The 18,577-nt window shown below is 42.3% G+C and overlaps 3 protein-coding genes and 1 long non-coding RNA gene across 7 annotated transcripts in view; 3 read left to right on the top strand and 1 right to left on the bottom strand.

The window, feature by feature from the left end:
* Positions 1–142: 142 nt before the first annotated feature.
* Positions 143–5,790, top strand: samd8b (sterile alpha motif domain containing 8b). Its single transcript, XM_040176942.2, has 6 exons — positions 143–401; positions 1,295–1,863; positions 2,470–2,565; positions 3,041–3,158; positions 3,246–3,396; positions 4,032–5,790. Exons 2-6 carry the CDS (start codon positions 1,307–1,309, stop codon positions 4,334–4,336), a joined length of 1,227 nt encoding a protein of 408 aa, XP_040032876.2. The 5' UTR covers positions 143–401; positions 1,295–1,306; the 3' UTR covers positions 4,337–5,790.
* A 646-nt stretch (positions 5,791–6,436) lies between these two features.
* Positions 6,437–10,703, top strand: LOC120819421 (non-selective voltage-gated ion channel VDAC2). The gene is made up of 9 exons (XM_040176818.2): positions 6,437–6,775; positions 7,749–7,821; positions 7,949–7,998; positions 8,500–8,652; positions 8,738–8,790; positions 8,882–9,109; positions 9,210–9,360; positions 9,790–9,847; positions 9,939–10,703. Exons 2-9 carry the CDS (start codon positions 7,755–7,757, stop codon positions 10,028–10,030), a joined length of 852 nt encoding a protein of 283 aa, XP_040032752.1. The 5' UTR covers positions 6,437–6,775; positions 7,749–7,754; the 3' UTR covers positions 10,031–10,703.
* A 64-nt stretch (positions 10,704–10,767) lies between these two features.
* On the bottom strand, positions 10,768–15,573 carry LOC120819422 (catechol O-methyltransferase domain-containing protein 1). 3 transcript variants are annotated; one of them, XM_078103434.1, is made up of 8 exons: positions 15,315–15,573; positions 15,155–15,208; positions 13,614–13,738; positions 13,365–13,470; positions 12,902–13,020; positions 12,441–12,495; positions 11,165–11,298; positions 10,768–11,081 (listed from the first exon to the last, which is right to left on the bottom strand). In XM_078103434.1, the coding sequence occupies exons 3-8, from the start codon at positions 13,716–13,718 to the stop codon at positions 10,929–10,931; spliced, it is 672 nt and encodes a 223-aa protein (XP_077959560.1). In that variant the 5' UTR covers positions 13,719–13,738; positions 15,155–15,208; positions 15,315–15,573; the 3' UTR covers positions 10,768–10,928. The 3 variants fall into 3 exon arrangements, with proteins under 3 accessions (XP_077959560.1, XP_040032754.2, XP_040032753.2); XM_040176820.2 differs by lacking the exon at positions 15,315–15,573 and having other exon boundaries at positions 15,155–15,297; XM_040176819.2 differs by lacking the exons at positions 15,155–15,208; positions 15,315–15,573 and adding an exon at positions 14,629–15,129.
* The window catches only part of LOC144408013 (uncharacterized), a 116,261-nt gene continuing 109,361 nt past the window's right edge, over positions 11,678–18,577 (top strand). Inside the window, exon 1 of one of the 2 annotated variants that reach the window (XR_013467754.1) lies at positions 11,678–11,858. This is a non-coding gene — a long non-coding RNA (uncharacterized LOC144408013). The remainder of the gene's footprint in view (positions 11,859–18,577) is intronic. The other variant, XR_013467755.1, reaches the window with a different exon arrangement.

Raw genomic sequence — 18,577 nt, 5'->3', positions numbered from 1 at the left:
ATCGAATTGTTGCTCAACCTCACACCTCTATATACCTTTAATATATGCATGTAATGCTACCTGGAGGAAGTTCATTTCACAAAAGTTTTACTTGTATTCGTAACAATGACAATTCTGCAGAATGAAAGACTCGGCAGTATCGTCTTCTCACCAGGAGGTGTCGCTGCCGCAAAGCTGGCGCCGGGCCCCCGTGCAGCGGATTTTTTTTACGTGCGCTGCTTCTCTGTGCATTACGGCCCGGTGTTGTCAACGCTATGCTAACCACCGCGAAACAAGGGGGGCGAAATGATTTTCAACAAGCCACCGCTGAAACGAGTTACCCACACGCTTGTAAGATGCCGTTTAGCGAGCTAGCCGAATAATTACGTTTCGGCGCCGTCTTCTGTGACGCCTCAGTCCGGGTGAGTGAGCGTTAAAGGGCACACGTATTGATCGAGCTAGCTAGCTCATAGCATGCTAGCGTAACGTCGGCTAACGTTAGAGCTGAATTAGCCTGCTTGGTGAGGAGTTGCAGGGATACGTGAAAATACACGTTCGCTTGGTTTCTTTGTTTAACCCGAATCGGGCACGATTGTGGTTACATTCACCAGGTGGATTAGTTATCTTCCCGTGACAGAATATTGAGTAAAAGTTGGTCAAATTAGCTGCTGGCCGCACCTCATTGAAAGACAGTGTGGGACATTGCAGGTGTTTTTTTTTTTGGTTCTTTTACTAGATAAAGTAACCATACTAAATTATCACTGCACAATAAACCATAAAGAAAGTACCATTATGTCGTTATACAATGAATGTGTTGGTCACCGTGGGACCAGACTTACACTGACGTTTAAACGAGGATCCTTCGGATTAGTGTGTAGGATAGATCGTCTCGCATTAAGATTAGTCATTATCCATTTACAACTATTCTCAAAGTATTAAAGCCCCTGTTTGTCCAGGGGGAGGCAATGTGTCTGCTACTTAATCAAAGTAACATGTTTGGAGTCAGCGCACATTTATCTAATCAAATCCTCGCCAGCTTTTGCGTCACATATTAGCTCAAGTTGTGAGATCCCGGCTTGCTGCTGTAGCTCAGGGGAGGACTCCAATATCCTCATGTAACTGAAGCTATTTTCTGTCCACTGGCAGCGTTGATCGGTTTGTCTGCAATTAGTATTGCTGATTCAGTGGGAATAAGAGCTGGTAACGCTTACTCCTTGAGACTTCTTTGTTGGCAAGGAAGCCAAGAGGAACTGACATGGCAGCTCAGCTGTTCTGTCTTGTTTTGATTTGAGTGTTCTTTTTCTCCGGCCTTCAGAGCGAGGAGGAAATGAGCCACCCGAGTGTCCGTCGCTGGACGCCCAAACACGTCGCCAAGTGGCTGAGGGAAGAGGGCTTCTGTGACTACGTGGACCTGCTGTGCAACAAGCACCGGCTGGACGGCACCAGCCTGCTCGCCCTCAGCGAGTATGACCTCCGCTCGCCGCCGCTGGAGCTCAAGGTGCTCGGGGACATCAAGCGGCTGATGGTGTCGATCCGCAAGCTGCAGAAGCAGAACATCGACGTGCTGGAGGAGCTGGGTCTCCCCTTCGACGGGCAGTCTCCTAACGGCGCCGGGGGCAGTCTGGACTGGATGTGTAACGGTGACCCGGGCCGAGACTGTGACAGCACTGACACGGCGCCGGTTGGGGAGGAGTATCACCAGTACACCAACGGGAAGTACAAGCAGCAGACGAGGCGCCTGGATCCAGAGTACTGGAAGACAGTGCTGAGCTCCATCTATGTGGTTTTTGTCTTTGGGTTCACGTCCTTCGTCATGGTCATAGTGCACGAGAGGGTGCCTGACATGCGCACGTATCCTCCACTGCCGGATATTTTCCTAGACAGGTGGGTGTGTTATTTCTCCGAACTGGTGCACGGAAGAGCCACAAAAAAGTGCATATGTCAACTGTGAAATGCCAAAGAGTGAGTGGGGAAAAATACACTCACCTATACAACTGTCCAGATGGTGAATATTATAACCGCCCTACTTCCTTGTAGCACGTTTCTATTATTATCCTCACTTATTCCTAAAGGGCTAGCTTTGGTTCGTGGTTTTAATCGAAGTGACTTAATTTGTGTGACATGTGTTAGGAACGATTAAAACATGTTACAGTCAACCCCAAATGCTCTTATTTAGAATTCCTCATTAATCTTTGAACATCACAATGAGAACGTGTGTGAAATATAACTAAACCAAAAGACGTGACAGGGTTATTTTTAGGGCTGAGTCTAATGTTTAATTCATGATTTAATCAATGATGTCATTACTGGTTAATCTCTTAACGTTGCTTCTTTTAACGGTCCACCCCCTAAATATGTTCAACGCACTATGAAATAAAACTGATAACGGCTGCAAATCCTCTCATTCAAGAAAGATCAGCGGAGTAGTTTTGAATTTGCTGTGGACTCGTCATTTCAGTACTAATCGCTCCTTTTGTCTCCTTCCCACAGTGTGCCCAGAATACCGTGGGCCTTCGCCATGGCTGAAGCATGCGGCGTGATCCTCTGTAACATCTGGTTGTTGGTTCTGCTGCTCCATAAGCACAGGTGAAGGACCTGACAGCGCTCACATCGTTTAAAGAGGCACTGATCGATCGGCCATGACCGGCGAACAGTTTGATATATCTGATTCATTGTGCCGGATGAAGGGTCAACGTTGTGCTCACAGCAGCAGCACAGACTGAAACACCCGCCGCCCGTCGCAAAAACACGTTATGTCACCGGTGTGAACACAAAGCTTGTAAAAGTGGGATACACTGCAATTCATTTTCATTTGGATTTTATAATTTCAGTAACCTGGAGCTGAGAGAAGCTCCTGTAACTTAATGCAATATAGGATCAAATGTAAACGGCCCTATTGTCAGGGTTTTATTATGAAATACAATTGTCTTTTAATTTCATAATAAAAGACAAACTATTATTGGGAACATTGGTACCAGCGTGTCGCAATCTACCAAGAAAATCGGTGTCCGTGTCAATTAAGCGGCTGCCTCGGAAGTTAACCGTTGGTCCCGACTTGCAGGTCGATCCTCTTGCGGCGCATGTGCAGCCTCATGGGGACGGTGTTCATGCTGCGCTGCATCACCATGTTTGTAACCTCGCTGTCCGTGCCAGGACAGCACCTGCAGTGCTCAGGAAAGGTAACGCCTGGTGACTTTTTCTACGATTCTGCAGCTCTGTAAAAAAGACTGCGGCCCTTGACCGTTTCCCTTCCTGTCTTTGTCTAGATGTATGGGGACATGTGGGCCAAGCTGCAGCGCGCTGTGGCCATCTGGACCGGCTTCGGGATGACCCTGACGGGAGTGCATACCTGTGGAGACTACATGTTCAGTGGCCACACCGTGGTCATTACCTTGCTCAACTTCTTTGTCACCGAGTGTGAGTAGCTTTTATTTGATCATGTTGTGTTCTATTCAGTGGGGAAAAGGACAAATCAAATGTATACTGAACATTTTAACATCAAGAGTGAACGTGTTGGTAAAAGACCAAGTGCTTTTTAGTAGGTGCTTGTCTGCTGGGGATTGTTTTGTTTAAAACCCAAACCGAAATAGGCCTCTGATATCTCGTCTTCCGCATTGTGGTTGAAGGTCAACTGTATTGTAAAGTTAACACCTTTTTGAAAAACTAAAATCTATAGACTTTAAAATTCAAGCGTGACTTGCGTACAAATCCCTTTTGCCGCCATAGTTACTTGATTTCGTCCACATTCATTCATGACAATCCTAGTAATTTATGATCCGTTATTAACAGCCTTGACATCAGATGGTTAAAGTACTAAATCACGAGGATGACACAAGAAGAAACACTGTAATCTGGGACCATTGTCTCTTTGTTGCCACCCAGAGTCCTTCAGCTGTATTACAACTGACAATAACATCTCGCCTTCCCCCGTCTCCCCTGGACAGAAGTAGTCTGGATCTCAGGATGGGGCTGACTTCTGGAAAGCTTTCAAACTCTCCACAACGACAAAGCTAATTTCTTTGACGGTTCTTTCTTCCAACTTTCACAAACAGACACCCCGCGCAGCTGGAACTTCATCCACACGCTGTCCTGGGTCCTGAACCTCTTCGGCATCTTCTTCATCTTGGCCGCCCACGAACACTACTCCATTGACGTGTTCATCGCGTTCTACATCACTACCAGACTCTTCCTCTACTACCACACGCTGGCCAACACGCGGGCCTACCAGCAGAGTCGACGTGCTCGCATCTGGTTCCCCATGTTCTCCTTCTTCGAGTGCAACGTTAACGTCCCCGTACCCAACGAGTACTGTTGGCCTTTCTCCAGGCCGGCTGTGATAAGGAGGCTTATCGGATGACGGGCGGCGTGCTGTCAGACGCTCCTCAGCCCGCGCCGGGCGTACTGCGCTTTGTCCAGCTGCCAACGGAGGCGCCGTGTGACGTCGTCCTCGACGAAGGACCGCCGCTGAGATCCTGTTAGCACCGAGGCGTGATAGGATACACAGAGCCATACCTTCTTATAGTCTGTGATTTGTCTTCAAACCTGCTCCTCCTCCCCGCCGGCCGCGCTTTTAGACCAATTTAACAAAATCCTCAAAAACCATGCAGAGATTCTCAGAGCCCCCCCCCCCCCCCCCCCCCCCCCACACACACATTTTGAAAAGTTATCACAGTGGAAATGTGTCGCCTGCGTCTAAAGGGATATCATTTTATGTAGCAGAGCTGCTTTCCTTTTAGTAGCTCCGATCCTTAAGACTTACTCGTAAGCCCGTTTTGAGTAGTTGGAGAGCACACGATCACAGGAAGCCACATAAAAACATTCTCAGGCAGCAGGTTCCCTAATCCTCGACAGCAATACGCCGTCTTCTGTGCAGTTAAAATACCCGCTCGTTTCCAGGTTTAGGTCTGGATTGTTCAGATCTTTTGTAAACTCTAAGGACCACTGTTATCGAAACATGACTCTAAGGACCACCGTTGTCAAAATATACATCTACTGACCACTGTTAGAGCAATATGTAAAGATCCACGTTACGCTGTTTTCTGTTTTGCTAAATGTTCATAATTCTGAGTAACAGACGCTACTTCTCTGCCGTCCCAAGTCTTTTTCATTCCTTGAAATAGGAATAATATTACTTGATATTGACAGTTATTGATTGCTGTAGTAATAATAATAATGTCCTTATCAGCCAAAACATAGAATCAAAGATTGATTTCCACTTGTCTTAAGTATAATTCCAATTGCCAATTACCTTGAGTGTTATGTTTCTCTGTGTAGAAATGTCCCAAATATTTCATATTCACTGTTTGATTGACGTATGGTGTTTAAAAAAAAAAAAAGAAGAAAGAAAACACAGCTTAAAGTATAAATGATAATAATCCTTTGAAATTTACTGGTAGAAATAGTTCTTTAAAAGGATTCTAAATTTGTATGTATTTGTTTATATTAATTTATTTCATTTTGTAACAGTCAATAGGTATTTTTATATTTAATATACGATGTTCCAGCGACATGCACATGAAGAAATATGTTTACAGTTGCTCATGACTATGTATTTATTTGAAACACAATGTGCTTTTTAAGTGTAATGTTGATTTCAGAGTGGCCTCTACATTTCATTGTGTGAAACCTACCACTGTAGTAAGATAGCTGCTATTATTATTACAGTGTGTTAGAGAGATTATTCTACATGGAGTTGACGCTCTACAACTAATTATTTTATTGAGGAATGATTATGTGCTCGCGCAAAGCCGCATTAATCGCTTCATGTGTTGTTCAGTCTTTTAATCATTAAAGAGCTGAAATCAAATCAAATCACTTTCTTACATTCTTTTTGTATACAAAAAATTATTGTTACAATATATGTTCATTATATAAGGACAAACACTGAGCAACCAATACTTATGTTTTACAAACACGGTCCTGGACTAGGATTCGTTTTTTCTTTGTTATTTGTACTGTTGCAGGCCCCCATAATTTAAGATCGCTACATAAGATCTGTGGAATGACACCACGCCTAACCTTTGGGTAAGTTTCACAGTAACTGGCTAATACTATTATGAACTGCAATTAATTATGAAAAAATAAAGAATTGTAACAGCATCTTATGACTATTTATAGACAGATTTTTTGTAATATTTCTATGCAAAGTCTCTTGACAGAGCGTATTATTGTTCATCTGCCAGGGAACTTTGATGGAAAAAAATCTATAACTATGTAGATTGCATCACATTTTAAGTATTGGAATATATGTTTAGTATTATTGCGTAGTCCTTGTCAAATAAACTTAATGAATTATGACATAGATAATATAAAAAAGAGAGCTGTAAAGTAAAGTGTTACACAGCTGTGTGTTATATATTAATTCTATTTTTGGCATTTGGGAAGGTAATGGGAAAATGCCAAAGAGTATAACAGCTCGACATATAGATATATACGACATATGTCGTGAGATTAGCATATGGGTTGCCATGGTTACATAGGTGTCTACCACCTGCCGGTGTGCTGGCTGCTCCTATTTGGCACGAAAAACTGCCAACTCTTTTTATTTTACCTCCGTCAAACCCCACTAGAAATAACTCAATGAACTGACCGACTTCCAAACAAAATCCGCACGTCTTTCCTATTTCCGACAGGCTCGAGATAAACGACTATATTTTGGGTCCTTCAGCGACGAGGTCAGGAAGGTGTTTGTTGCGGCGTCTCCTCCACATCGTCCTACGCCGGGTTCTGTCGCTATTTCAGGCGCTTTTCCACTTTCGCAACGTGACAGCAACATACTCGACACCGGTAATATTCTGTAAGTACTCGGCCACGTAATCACTGATCCCGTTCAAGTACTTTGTTTAAATGTCGAAGAAGGTTATCGAACGTCCCATTTGCTAGCAAGAAATGCCCCCCCCCCCCCCCCCACACACCCTACCACCCTCGTGTGTTCAAACCCCAGTAAAATACTTAAACAGTCACCGGCAAACGCTGTAAAGAGTCGTATAATTTACCACTTAGCCAATAATGAATCAGTAAACTGTCCAGCGGTGTGTGTATCTAAGCTAACTCGCAGCAAATCCCGTAACATGCTAAATTCTACACCCGGCTGCTTTAATAATGATCGTGCCGATACGTAACTTAATTGTAACGTTCCAGCGAAAGAGCTATTGAGCAATGTTCATGCCAGGTGTGCTGTCGCACCCTTAGTCCTCCCTTGTGTTTGTGGTTCCTGAGAGAAGACCGTCCTCGCTGTCTAACCTTGACGGAGAGGTGACAACAGTGTGCGGATCGCATGAGTTCAAGTGTCAGTGTTTCACAATACAAACAGTAGCAGGTGTGACATGTGAGGTTACGACTGTAATAGAACAGCTGATATTGGGTGTTTGACAGATATTGAAGCAGGTAAAGTAAAAAATAGTAACCTATTCCTTTTAGAACTTAAATGATTTCAAGTTTTCTTTTTTTGGCAATTCTGTTTAACTTTTTGCTGTTATTTCCCAATATGGAGGTCAAAGTTCGGTTGACAATTTTTTCAAGGGAAATTCGCACAAAAGCAGTCCATTTAGGTAAACTAAAAATCGGCCCTCTAAATACCATGACCTACTTTTTTATATTATATATATATATATATATATAAATATATATAGTACACATTCCCAGAGAAGATGGGGAGAAGACGCCCATGTCTTTTTTTTCAATTGTCATGATTATTTTCTGACTTTTCTGTAACACATGTTTTAGTTTCTCATCATTTAAACTCTGAACTTTCCTGTTTTTTTTTACAGGGGAAAATGGCGATTCCTCCAACCTATGCGGACCTTGGAAAATCAGCAAAGGACATATTCAATAAGGGATATGGTAACTTGAAGCAAGATAAAAGCCAGTTTAATCAGTGTGTATTTATTGACCCTAATAGGATAGGCCAGCTGTTTGAAATGCATTTCAAAGGCCATTAAGTAGTTCCTCTCTTTCGTATTCTTTGCAGGTTTTGGGCTGGTTAAGCTTGATGTGAAGACAAAGTCTTCAAGTGGAGTGGTGAGTATAGTTGCATTATTACATTGTAGTGCACTGAAGGTATTGTCAGATGATTTTAGGTTATAACAGATATATTATTACAAATTGGCACATAGTATTAACAAATTGCAATAGCAAAACCATTTTATGGGGATTTGGAAACATGGGCTATGTATCATAATACCTGCTCATAGTACTCCTACCTCTTTAGGAAAAACAAATCATCAATGTACGTTCTATTAATTTCAAAAATATATAAAGGTATTTTAACACACACACATCAAACAAACAATCACTCTTTATACAAAATAATATTAGTTCTAGGAGAATGAAACCAAGGCCTATAATTCATTTAAAAGAAAAGCTGCGACCTTCAGAAAAAAAATTCTCTGAATATTATTTGTTCTGATTAAGTGACCCACCGTGTCAAGTCCCTCACATGTTGTGGAGGAACTACTCTTACTACTTTCCTACTACTCTACTTTTTTACTCTACTTTTTCTATACTTGTTTGACCTTTTAGGAGTTTAAAACGTCCGGCTCGTCCAACGTCGACACCAGCAAGGTCAACGGAACCCTGGAGACCAAGTACAAGTGGGCTGAGTATGGGCTGACATTCACGGAGAAGTGGACCACGGAAAACACACTTGGAACAGAAATCTGTGTTGAGGATCAGGTAAATTCTCTACCGTGTTCCTTCTAATCACACGTAATGCAACAGCCCTAAATTAAGTTGTGACTGATGGAATGATTTTCTTCAGATCACCAAAGGGCTGAAACTCACTTTCGACACCACGTTTTCACCAAATACAGGGTGAGTTGCGCTTTATGTGTTGATCGAGAAATCGCCACGTGCTGTCATTGTACATCCTTCCTTCGTTTTCTTCTTTCTTTAATTTTAACAGCAAGAAGAGCGGCAAGGTCAAGACTGCTTACAAGAGGGAATACCTGAATGCAGGTGTTGATGTGGATTTGGATTTCGCTGGTCCTACGATCCACGGAGCGGCCGTAGCCGGCTACGAGGGCTGGCTGGCCGGCTACCAGATGACCTTCGACTCGGCCAAATCGAGGATGACTCAGAGCAACTTTTCAGTTGGTTACAAGACGGGAGACTTCCAGCTGCACACCAATATGTACGCTCCAGGCATCAAGTTGCAGCGTAACGCAATTGGTTTCTTCCTGTGGTGTTTGTCGTTCAACGGTGCTCTTCTTTGTTGTTTTTTTCTCTCACAGAAATGATGGTTCGGAGTTTGGTGGATCTATTTACCAGAAGGTCAACGACCAACTGGAGACAGCGGTGAATCTTGCCTGGACTGCAGGCAGCAACGGAACTCGCTTTGGAATTGCTGCAAAATACCAGTTAGACTCCAGTGCTGCCATATCAGTAAATGTCTTTTTTTTTCACTCTTCTCTCTATGTATCCTCCTTAAGGATTTTTTTTAAGGTCATAGTTCTATTAAAAACTATAGGATAAAAAAAAAAAAAAAAGGAAACGTTTGGAATTTGCTTACCCAGATTTCCATAAGTCCATCCAGTATTTAAACGTATGATTGTGCAGTATATGTTGATGTGTACAAGGTAATGGCTTGAGAACATGACAGGTTCCACATCAGGAATGATTTGTGTATGTATGTATTTATGGGGCGTCAACCATTACAAGCAAATATAATGTCATATATTTGTATATATTTAATGCTTTTTCCCTTTTGGTCTAATTTAGGTCTCTAAATGTGTGGCTTGGTCTCAGCTCGGAGGATAACAAAAGCAATCTGGTTGTCTTTGAAGTTTTAATGATTTAATGCTTTTTCTCCAGGCTAAGGTGAATAATTCCAGCTTGGTAGGAGTCGGATACACTCAGACCCTCCGGCCTGGTAGGAACCACTTGCCCTAATATCCAATTAAAAAACACAATTTTATTTTTTTTAATTAATAGAAGAAAAATGTTTCATTTTTGTATTTCAGGTATGAAACTAATCCTTTCTGCGCTGGTGGATGGGAAGAACATCAATGCTGGAGGCCACAAACTTGGTCTGGGCCTGGAGCTGGAGGCATGAGGGTCTGCTCTGCCTCTTCAAAGGAAGAAGAGAAACGTCAGCTCAATCTGATCCTTCGTGTTCCCGTCTAGTTCCGCAACAGATGTTTGAAAGAGGTGAAGCCAAAATAAAAAAAGAAGAACCACCAGCCCCCTTTGTAACTAGTCCTGTTGCAATCATGTGTATTTGTCAGTTACTTCTTCTACCAGCTCATCCTCAATTGTGATAGGATCGACCCTCTTGTGAAAGCAACATGGAATGGCTTTGAAAAACAACCTTTGTTACTTTGCTGCAGTGTGATAACGTAGAATGTAAATCTGAGCTGTTAATTTGCACAGTAGATTATCTCTATTTAAGATCTTTCTCCTTTTGTTTTATTTGCACATTATATTTTTATTCTAGAGGTGACGTTCTACCCGTTGGAAGGTTTACTCCAAGTTATGCTAATCACTTTCGAGGCCGATTTAGTGGCTCATCTTCCCTTGAGACCTCCGCTACCTTGAATACCTTCTTCTAAGCTGCAAGACATTGCCAAATGGATTATTATTTTCAGTGTGACTTGAAAAAGTGAATTAATATCAGAGTGAACATCCACTTTTCTTCCCATTTCTGATGGTTGTCACACTAATCAGGAAGCGATCCGTGTGTTGGCGTGTGTCTAACCTTTGCAATAAAGTCTGTAAATCAACCAAAATCCTCTGCTGTAATTTCACATTATTGTTGCGCCGTTTGTAGAATGATGATCAACACAAAAACGATACAGGGACAGTTTTCTTTTTTAATCAAATGTTTTCACTATTTCATTCAAACCTTTTGAATGCATGTTTCCGCTAGCTATCACATTTCCTATATAAAAGTTGCCCTAACTTAAAAAAGAGACCATAACCCAGTAGACCTTTTAAAGCCATGAATCATTGCACTACAATTTGATGGCTAGCGTGAGCCCGTCTCCCACGGTGAGCATGCTCAGGCTCACTCGAGCATCTCGGTGCAGCTTCTTGTTCAGCTTGTCGATGGCCACGGTGTCTTCATCCCCAGGGGCCGGATTCAACACCTTTCCCCCCCACAGCACCTGGAGGACCAAAGACACAAAGTTCGGCTGAGTAGCTTGCTTAAATATTCAATGTAAATATGTATCCATGAGGCGGCCCTTACGTTGTCCACGGCGATGATTCCCCCTTTCCTCAACAACTGCAGAGACTTCTCGTAGTAGTTGTCGTAGTTGACTTTGTCTGCATCGATGAAGACAAAGTCGAATGTTTCAGCCTGGCCGTCAGACAGGAGATCATCTGAAAGTTAAAGGAACAGAGGTAAAAATATACCTATCTATATCTATACCTACCTATATTAAAAATCTACATTATAACACACTATCTGTCAGCAGTATTCCCACTGCTGGATAAACATTAGTACGGAAAATCTGTCTCACATTTCATATATTTTGAATAATGTGAAACGAGGACCTTAAATAATAAATAAAAACTGGTTTGTGCATAAAAGGAGGAAGGATTATTCTTTTTAGCTAATTTTGTAAATCTGAGTAAAAAAGCAAACCCACCTTAAGTGTAGTTTTACACAATAATGTCCAATCAAAACATTAAATTAAATCTTCGCCAAATAATGAGTTTTGTTGGATTTGCTATCATCTCCACGGGTGTTGCTGCAGGTGGGATCGCTAATTCCGCACACTGGTTCGCGAAGTCACGTGATCCCGATTACGCAACGTCACTAAACACGTTGTCCCGGTCGCCCCGCGTTGATTCCGTTTGGCGGAACGAGTCTGATTTGGCTCGGTTCGGAAATAACTCCTCCCCTAAAGATATGAGCTGCAGACGGACCTGAAATCCTGGTAAGTTACCAAAACTTACGAAGCGTTATGACCGTCTTTATTATTTGTTTATGCTCCAGGTAGCAATGCAGCTGTGTCGCTATGCTAAGCTTAATAAATGTAGCTAACACACAGCTGGTTAAATTGGACCTGATTGTGGTACCACGTGGTGGCTAATTGGGGGGAAATGGATCAGCTGTCATATTTGCAGTGCGTTGCACTTTTAGTTGTCAAATATATATATATATATATATATATATATATATATATATATATATATATATATATATAACATGTATTTTGGCTGGTATACTTCCTTTTGCCTGATGTTAATTGCCAAGCAGTAATGGGCTCATTAAAGGAAACTCAAAGCGGTTTGTTAAGGCTTTTCAAGAAAGATGAACTTAAAGTTGAGCTGGAACTAGTTAGATTTCTTCATATTTAACCCTCTTTCAGTCATCCCAGATGAACATGACGGAATAATGTGTTATTTGAGGTCAACACAAGCCCCTTTTTGAAGGACTTCAGTAACTTTAGGATCAGAAAACTGTACATGAGTCAATTCTGGAACAGGAAGTTCTGAAAAGAATTGCATTACTGCACCTAGAGTTTTCAGTGCTGGCTGTATGCGTAGATCAATCTTGTCCTCCACTCCAGCCTGTCAACAGAAAGAAACTACTTTCAAAAGTGAAAGTTTAACGCATGATGGATGAGAGGTCATGTGTTGGAGCATATCATGATGTCTTTTATGAGTTGCATGCATACATTTTTGCTATTTTGTCTAATGTTGATATAATGCTGTGTGTGTGACTGTCTTTACACATTGTACACAGTCTATAAAATTCCAATTGCTTATGAATCCCATGGAATGTATTAAGCATCTTAAATGACGTATGAAAGAGAAACCAGCCACTAATGAGCAGTTATTTAAAAAATGCCGTATTCTTGGAAAGTCTTTACTGTGACCAATAGGAAGTGGTCGTCTTTTCACACTAAAGACTGACGTCTTCACCTACTCATATACCGGCTGACCTCCATCAGAGCACGTTGGACGAGAACCGTACCTCTGCCCAGAAGGGTTTGCCGATGTTGGTGTAGTCCTCGCTGACGTCGCACGCGACCAGGATGCCGTCGTCGGGCAAAGTCAGAGCGATGCTCAGTGTGTTGTAGCCCGTGTACACTCCTGCAATGAGAGGCCACTGAAATGAGAGCGCTGCGTGACAGCAGAGCGCTGCAGGGAGGAGGAAGTAGTTGTATAGGCCAAACGCCCCTGAAATATCATCAGAAACGTGTTCTCTGTGGAGGTGGCAACGGTTTGGGGAACCCGATTGGCTTTGCTAGATCTTTTTGTTGGGAAAAGCAAGTTTTTAAGTTGGATATGTGCAGGGAGAGGTCTGCAGCACAAAAAGATTCCTCTCAGAAACGCGGCTTCTTGTGTGCACGCACAAGTACTTGTAGTGCAGGTCACGAGTGGATGAATGTCAATGATTTCAGACCAGATGTGACGTTCGGTCCGAAGGGCCTTACCGATCTCTAAGGCTTTCTTGGTTTTGATTAGTTTAGCCAGATTGGCCATGAACTGCGACTGCTCACACGCGACCATCATGATGTTCCAGGAGTGTTCCATTGTCCTCTGAAAGCAACGAGCGGAAAAAACAACAACCGGTTGCATTAGATCTCTGGAGTTGCTCTGTGAAACGTGATTACATCTGATTACATTCAGCGCTGAACTGTGCCAGAGCACATCTGTATTCAGGACACTTAAGGAGCGCTTACCAGTCTGAGTTTCTTCAGGACCGGATGCTCCCTCAAGGAGTTATTGAGGACATATTGCATCAGCGGGTCGTCTTTTCCCCCGCAATGACTTTTGGAGATGCTCATTCTCGAAGATTTCTTTTTCCCTGAGGACAAAATGTGAGCCATGAAACAATTATAAGGATCTTAAGTGCACGATGATGCCATTTGACCGTCCAGTTTATACATCTTTTAGGGAACTGAAGTCCAGTCTTAATGTACAGCAGTTAACAATAAGATTAAACTTAAATGATCTCGGGGGGGACGCTATTATTGGATTGGAAGCAACATATCCAAATAAAAAAATGAAGACTGGAAATTTTAAGACAATATACTGACATCTTGGGCAAAATACATTGAATTAGTCTATAGACTAACGCATGCTACTGTGTGTTTCCTCTGTTTGTACATTACTGGATATTCCATTCTTTGCCTTTTGCCATTACAAGGGTCAATACAGGCTGGTGGGGAAAATGAATAGTAGAAGGGGGACTTTGAACTGGGCGGCTCTGTTTGTGGGTTTTATTTGTAGGCTCTCTGACCCTTTTCTTGGGTAATAGTGCTGCACACACTGCTGTTTCAGTACAATATATTACACCATAATATGCATCCGGATTGACATGATCTTGCATACTTTTTAAACAAGTACATTAATATGAATGTATTTACTGATGTATTGAAACGCTATATGGTATTTTAAGATAACATTAAGTAAGATCATGGCATCTTAATAACCCACACCTGCAGATAAAAAGTTCAAAGTATGAAGTAGTATTTTTAAATCACTTTTTTTTAACTTAATAGTAATTGTTTCTGTCAGATTAGAACATATGATTAAAACGCATCAAATACTACCGGTAATTTACTACTAATCTGTGTGCTTCCTATTCCACTCTAGATAAATAGCGATTGAAGACTTCACCACTGCCCCCTAGTGGTCTAAACCGGCGGCGACACTGCTTAGCTTTAAAGTAGAAAACTGCTTCTTCTCGCTTACCAAAGAAATACCCGACCAGCAAAACGACCCCCAGAGTGACGGTTCCGGCCATTGCCTCTTTAGAAATGTTACGAAACGACATGACTAGTAACGACAGCTGCGTTTACCTCCCGATACAACGTGATTGCGGCCGACACCAGCGCTTCCGCGTCGGATTAGCGTCGTTACCGTAATGCCGCAAATAGAGGCGGAGCGCCGTTACCGTAATACTGCGAATACAGACGAAGCGCGTTAGCGGCAGCGCCTCTGCGATGGAAATCGCTTCGACCGGCACGTAGAGTTCTGCCGCGTCTCTGACGGCACGTTATATAAATCGCGCTCCCGCCATCATGTTTTGCGACTCCCAACTAAAAACCCCAATCGCACGGATGCATATTTGATCGATCTTGGTGAACTCGACAAATTCCTCCTCGTGACTAAAAACAAGTGACGTGCAGGGGGGGAGGCTTCAGCTCTGACACCCGTAGCTGCAAACTGGTTTCATGGAGAAAAGTAGAAAAAACAAAAAACAACAACAACAACTCACCAAGTTGCCTGAGAACACTGGTCCTTCGGTGTGACTGTGCGCCAAAATGAATTCCTGCACAAATGCATCGGTCAGGCATGAAGAGATGACAGTCATATGACCGGCTGCGGCCCTTGTGATAGGTTTGTCAAACAGACGCCCACGACGTGGCGCAACTTACCGTGGTAATGCGACGCCGTGTGCAGCTATGGTGGTATAAGTATTCCTCCTTTACATCAGTGCGTGCACTTGAACGCTGCACTTGTGAAAATGAAAAAAGTAAATTTGACTAATTCGTACACATGCATCTTCAACAATTTATTTCACGACTTGTACATGCAGAATGAAGCCAGTTGAGCCGGGAATAAACAACAGTTTCTTTGAACTTGAATATGGTAACCGAGCGGTTAAAGTTCTTTCAATGTACAACATTGTGACTTGCATGTTATGGACAGTAAATAGGTCAGCACATGTAATGCAAGTTGTTGTACACACAGAGGCAGTGTTGCCGAGGCTGTGACGCTCACACATGCTGATGATCCACATTTAGTCTCCGGCGAAAAGAAATAGTTTGGTATTTGGCTGAAAGAGGCAAAACATGTTTTGATAAAGTTATTTCTGATCAACTTTTGGGTCCATTTTCAAAAATTGTATTTGGTGTATTCACATGTGGACCATCTGGTTGACACCTTTTTCTAATAAAACATGGCTTTCGTGAGATACGTTAATGCCCACTGGTTTGACCGCAGTATCTGTGTGGCAAACGAAAAGTCTGCATGGCATCAAGTCTGGACAGTTTTGTAGCTGTTGGGTGGGTTTGTGTGCGTTTTTTAATATGAAGGTGTGTTACAACTGCCCACAGAAGGTCACGTCTTCAGTTCGTGTGCTCTGTGCAGAGGCAGATAATATTATCAGGCCAACTACAGTACTGTAGATAATTGACTTTGGGGGGAGTATTAAGCAAGCAGACCAGAGCTGCTTTCTTTACTGTTCCATAACAGGACTTTTGTTAAGCTATTGTTAGCAAACGCAGCTTTTCACTCATTGAGTCCCTGAGTTAGTTGGGAAAACTGTTTACAGCTTCGTCCTGATACGATCTAAGTCTGATCATCAATGACTCCTTGAATTTATTTCATGCACATTTAATTTTAATCCAAACATAAAAAGTTGAAAGGTTTTTAATGAATGAATTTCAGTGGCCACTCCTTAACTAGTTTAGCATTGTGGCAAAAAATGACACTGTACTTTTCTATTTTAAAATGTATTTCCCCAGTTGAATGCAGGGAGGAGGCACGTTTATCCACTGAAGGGGGTTAACTTTATAATGCATTAATATTCCATTATTACAAACATAAATATTCTATCCAAGAGGATTGGAACAAGTCCAGTGACGGTGATCGCACACGTCCCCGGTTTGATGGCGGCGGTGCGCAGAAATCACTGCGATGTGGATGAAGGGCCGTTTTTCCCTCGTCGTGACCGTTCGGCCTCCAATCTCACGCTGGGTTCTCCTCCCAGGAAGCCCACTGTCACAGTCTGGACCGCAGTGGGGGCTGACGTGTTCCCTGCAGGTTGGGGGGTGGGGGTCTGAGGTGTGTCGCCGCCCTCTGGGTGGGCCGCTCGTGTGAGTAAACAGCGTGACGAACCAGCGGAGAGGCGCTCTCCCCGGGGTCGGGGAGTTTTCAGCTCTTGCCAGAACAATGTCCGACGCTGTTGTGGTGATGGAATTTTGGTGGGCCGTCCCGACTCGCGTCCACTGTCTAGGAGAAGAAGGGTTTCGTGATGTCACATGCCGCGATGATTAATGGGCTCTGAAATGTGTAGGCCGTCTTTGTATGTGTGATGAGGCCATATTCTGTTTCTATCACAGACTACGGAGAACATTTATGAGTCTATTATCTCTCTCTCTACATTTGAGCTTTAAACGAACAACTGTATCAACCATCAAACCACGTTACTCCCTACTGCACATTACCACTGTGCTCCTCAGACTCCTCCGCTCTCCCGGACAGTGAAGTGGCGTTCGAGTCCTCTCGAGTTTGACTTTGGCAGCGGTCTTTCTCGTTGACTGACAGATGGGCGAGCGATACGACGCCGTCAAAAAGTGCGGGCTGACAGTTCAATTTGACAGCCTTCTTCAAACCAAAAATACTCCTTGTTCCCGGCACTACATCAACTTGACAAGAAGAAAAGTGGCAGAAAAAGATGTAGATATCTTTACTCTGATGTAGATTTCCCTATAAAATAATAATAGAAGCTAGTTTCTATGTAGAATGTCATCAAATGTTAAGCCGCTGCATCGTTCCTCTGTCCTACGGTTGCATTATTATTTATTTTTCCAGTGCTGCAACCAACCCCCATTATTGATGTAATCTACTTATCTGTTCAACAGTTTAAATCAATTGTTTAGTCCGTAAAATAACCCTGATCGTTAGAATTAATTGCTGTTAAGTACATTTAATCCATTCAGCCAGAATCATCTTCAATTCAGCACATTTCTGTTTGGGAAAGGGGATTATTTTGTTTTGGCGATGATCATAGAAATATGCACTTTCATGGTTTTAATTTGGATTATTCATGTGAATTGACTACCTGTGGTACATGGATCCCGTAAGTATTTCTGTTGCCATTTCTCTGTCTCTATTACAGAAAGATGGCGTTCTTTGTTTATTCAACCTACATAATTATAATTGGTATATTGTTTCTCCAACCAAGAAACAGCCATCAATCAGCTACGCAGCAGACTTATTTGAATTGTTGAATTGTTGAGGAATGTGGGCGGCCGATCAGATTAGGGATTAGATGATTAACGGATAAATCCATTAACCGAAAATGAACCAGTTCAGCAACTAGTTCAATTACATTTTTCTGCAGAATATTGCATTTATATTTGTGATAGTAAACTGATTTGACTTGTAAATACCTTTTAATAAAGGTTTTGGTAATGTTAAATTTCAAAAGCGGTGGTTATTATGATGTGAATTATTTTGTTAATTCATAGTTGGGCACTTATATATACATCACTTTTTTTTTTTTAAACCAAAGAACTCTGGGTAAACATGACCCTCTACCCATCTTAATCAATCAATAATTCATTAATGTGGAACATTTCGTGCCTTTAGCAGGAGGCCGACATGAAATTGTGATCAAGTAAATATTGTCGTACTTGCACGTGCCGTCATCACTCGAGTGTGTAAATCCTCATCACTGTGATATGCCGACATTCTGCTCTCCCATTCAGCTATCAAAACGCATAGACCTAAATGATTCGTGGCAACCATTTACATAATTCATAATTAAATCACAACTCAATGAATTGGAATTTATTAATAGTGAAAAGGCATGTGCCGCCATCGCGATATACTAATTAATATCTTTAGTTGTCGGTGGCACATTGCTCACTCGGCTGGGGTTGTGGGGCAGGAATAATGCAACGCAACAACA

Source organism: Gasterosteus aculeatus, chromosome 5 (assembly GCF_964276395.1).
Source record: "Gasterosteus aculeatus chromosome 5, fGasAcu3.hap1.1, whole genome shotgun sequence".
Classification (NCBI taxonomy): domain Eukaryota; kingdom Metazoa; phylum Chordata; class Actinopteri; order Perciformes; family Gasterosteidae; genus Gasterosteus; species Gasterosteus aculeatus.
The sequence above is the reverse complement of the archived record's forward strand: the minus strand, read 5'-3'. Positions and strand labels throughout refer to the sequence as shown.